A 3,975-nucleotide genomic window follows, 5' to 3' on the forward strand; every position below is an offset into this window, starting at 1 on the left:
GTGCCATGTAAGGGGACAAAAAGACATATTAGTGCCACGTTGCTTTGTTCTTGTCCTTTTATTCCGTAAAGCTGCAAAAGGTGCTGCCATTATTTTAGTGCTGCCCCCTACACCCTGTTGTCCTTTCTCAGCCGTCATGCAGTGTCAGGATCGTACCAACATGTCACAGTGTCCTTTTGGTTTTAGTGTTGCCATCGTACGCTTTTAGCCCTGCATGTACAAACTGAGTGGCGCCATGTTTAAACTACGCGACTGATGTATGACGCATTTCATTAGAAACTTATGTAATTGTCGTGTAAATAGGCGCACTAATACGAACTCGCACGACTCATTGTGGGGTGATGCGCGCCATTAGGATATTACGAGTTGGATGTGCAGCTATGCGCATCATTATCTATGCCAAATCAAACCATCGAAAACCTTGATTTCACTCCATTCAAAGTATGCCATATTCTTGATGCCTCAGAAGAGGGGCTTGTGTTTCAGGGCCGAAATCGAAAGCGAATCTTTATCAGGAGATCTGAATTGTCCAAATACTCTGATGGAACATTGAATCTGGTTCTACGCTGATTTGAAATAATCAAAAGAACCGAAGACATTGGAGAGTTTCAGGAACGAATGATTGAAGATATGAAGGTTCATATCAAAGAGGTGTTGCATTTTCGAGTATGGATGAGACAATTTGATTCTTCAACGGGAATAAGTCACAATCACTACTTTGCTGGTACACAATATGTACCTAAGTTTGAGTTCAAAGTTGACAATCTTCAACGCTTCGTTGCTCCAAAGGCTTACGAACCAAGCTACACACAAGGAAGTGATCTGATCCGTTCTCGACTAACTAAAATCGAAGCCCAAAAGAAGGCTACAGAAGAATCTGCTCATGAATGATCATGGGAGGAGGTATATTTTTGAAAACCCACGCCAAGGGGGAGATTGTTGACAGTAGTTATTGTATAGTTTAGTGGAATGCGGTTTTAATATCTATGTAATAGTTAGACATTTACCTTTTACCATGGTTAATCTTATTTACCACTTGTAACATGAGAGGTTGTGGTATATAAACAACCTCCCCACACATTTTGTACTAAGTTATCACAATTAATATCACAAGCATTACTTTCACGCTCTTATTCTCTCTAGTGTTCTTGCTTGTTCATAAGACCCAAACTCACAAACACCAACACAACCCGATCGACCAACCTTGATTTGGGACCAACAAATGTTGGTGGTGATGGTGATAGTGATATTCATGTAGGTTTATTAGGTTGGTGGATGTGAGGTTCGGTACCCCATTTTGCCTTTAAGATCTTGATAATCGACAAAAATCAAGAAAAATGTCAGAAAATTTTATCCTAAATATCATATATTATCGTACTCAACACGCAGGGGCGGTGCCAGTAAAGGGCAGAGGGGGGCGGACTTGTGATTTTCAGTGAAATTTTTTTAGATTTTTTCATTTTGCCATGGTGGATTTTTTTAATACAAAAGTCTTCATATTTTGCCCCTAAATCTATCACATTTTCCCCAAAATTCTCCGTATTTTGCTCCATAATCTCCATATCTTGCCCAAAAAACTCCACATTTTAACCAAAAAATATTGCTACGTTTTCAATTTTTTTTTGCCCCCGGTTAAAAAGTTTCTGACTCCGCCACTGGCAACATGAATCACGCACGAACCAACACACAATGTGCGTGGAATGCGTGATACGTGTATGGTATACGAGTATAACCAACGATCATGTTCGGTGACACGAATTTACACATTTTTTACATTTAAAAAGACACCAATTTTCTTAATTTTAAATTTAATTAAATATAAAAATAAAATTGACATTGGATGATGATGTATCACACGGTACAGTCCGTCAAATACACATTACCACATTCTCCTATTTTTCATATCCCTAGCTCCAAATTCAATTCAATTTCAATGGGCGTTGATTACTACAACATACTGAAAGTAAATTGCACAGTTAGTGATGAAGAATTGAAGAAAGCATATAAGAAATTAGCAATGAAATGGCATCCAGATAAAAACATTACGTCATCATCATCATCAAATAACAAAATTGCTGAATCGAAATTCAAACAGATCTCCGAAGCTTATGATGTTCTAAGTGATCCGAAAAAACGTCAGATCTATAATTTGTACGGTGAAGAAGGATTAAAATCAGGTCAATTTGATGATGATGATGACTTGTCACCTTCTGCAATTAAGTCTAATTCTAGGTTTAGGTTTGATCCACGTGATGCTGATGAGATTTTTGCGGAGTTTTTTTACGGACCTGATGCCGCCGTCTCCGGCGGTGTCGGCGGCGGCGGCGGTGGAAGGAGGAAGGGGAGTAATTATTACAATAATTTAGGGGGAAATAATGTGAAAAGTGGTGTACGGAAAGCGGAAACAGTGGAGAATAAATTAAGTTGTAGTTTGGAGGAACTTTATAAAGGTTCTAAACGTAAAATGCAGATTTCAAGAATTATTCTTGATGATTCAGGGTATGTATGTTTTGTATGTTTTTTTAGTTACATAATTTGAATTTTAGTATTAATTAACTCATACATTAAGATTTTGTGTATGCATAATATGAGAATTATGGACTAAATTTGGATTTATATGCCATCTAATTTAGGGCGTGTTTGGATTTGCGTTTTGAAATTGATTATGCGTTTTAGATAATTAAAATCAAATAATCACTTGTAGCAAAACGGGTTATATAATAATGGTGTTTGGATTTGATTATCATGTTTGAAAAGGCAATAATTTAATAATGTGTATGTAAGTGTTTGGTAAATCAGATTATTTGATGAATTAAGTAGGAAGAAAAAAAGGCGGAAAAGGAAAGAATCAGAAAATTTAAAAATCTAGTAATGTATGTATTTGCATTCCGTATATCTCTAATCTACCGAAACTGATGGAACCAATTACTTCCTATCTTCTTACATATAGTTGTGGTTTAAAATTTGAGTTTTATGATATATGGGAAGTACATTACTAAATATAAGCAATTTAAATTTGGGTAAGAACTGAATCACTACTTTGTACTAGTTATATGCAAATGCATTTTTGAAAATTTTAGATGTAATGAATCTGAATTAGATGTATACACATCCAAATTGTAGATACTATATATGTAGGTTGTTGATTTTGAGTTTTAGGGTTATATTGATGAATAACTTAACATATTACATAATAATATGCTAAATGGATGATGATAATTGGGTGAAATATACTATGTTATGTGTTTGAGTTGATGATGAATGAGTTGCAATTGCAGTAAACCAGGGACACTTGAAGAGATATTACCAATCCACATCAAACCAGGCTGGAAAAAGGGAACAAAAATTACATTTCCCGAAAAAGGAAACCAAGAACCTGGTTTAGCCCCTGGAGATCTTATTTTTGTAGTAGATGAAAAGCCTCATAGCACCTTCAAACGAGATGGTAACGATCTTGTCTTCACTAAAAGAATCACCCTTTTGGATGCTCTTACTGGAAGAACGATAAAGGTGACAACTTTAGATGGCAGAAATCTCGTAATCCCGTTAACCGAGGTGATCAAACCGGGTCGTGAAGAGGTGATTCAAAATGAAGGTATGCCGATTTCTAAAGAACCAGGGAAGAAAGGGAATTTAAGGATTAAGATTGATATTAAATTTCCATCCAAGTTAACTGGTGAACAAAAGTCGGATCTTAAACGGGTTCTGGGTGGACGAAGCAGAGTTGATGTCTAATTTTTTGTTTTCAAGAAACTGTGAGTACTTCTAACTGATGACAATGGAAGAAGATTAATCAAATGTACATACACAATGGGTAACTTATTTGGTATTTTAATTGTGCATAGTAGAAATACTTTAGTCTTGTTCGATATCTAGTTGATAATCTCTATTGTCACGTTCAATAAATCTGTATATCGTTAAGCAGAGAGGCTATGTTCGTGTTTATTTGTACTTCTGGGATTGAAAACGTTTTGT

General features: G+C 35.9%; 1 protein-coding gene across 1 annotated transcript; it reads left to right on the forward strand.

The window, feature by feature from the left end:
* Window positions 1-1,867: 1,867 nt before the first annotated feature.
* On the forward strand, window positions 1,868-3,748 carry LOC139897678 (uncharacterized). Its single transcript, XM_071880371.1, has 2 exons — window positions 1,868-2,499; window positions 3,279-3,748. Exons 1-2 carry the CDS (start codon window positions 1,934-1,936, stop codon window positions 3,733-3,735), a joined length of 1,023 nt encoding a protein of 340 aa, XP_071736472.1. The 5' UTR covers window positions 1,868-1,933; the 3' UTR covers window positions 3,736-3,748.
* Window positions 3,749-3,975: the final 227 nt, after the last annotated feature.

Source organism: Rutidosis leptorrhynchoides, chromosome 3, assembly GCF_046630445.1.
Source record: "Rutidosis leptorrhynchoides isolate AG116_Rl617_1_P2 chromosome 3, CSIRO_AGI_Rlap_v1, whole genome shotgun sequence".
Taxonomy (NCBI): domain Eukaryota; kingdom Viridiplantae; phylum Streptophyta; class Magnoliopsida; order Asterales; family Asteraceae; genus Rutidosis; species Rutidosis leptorrhynchoides.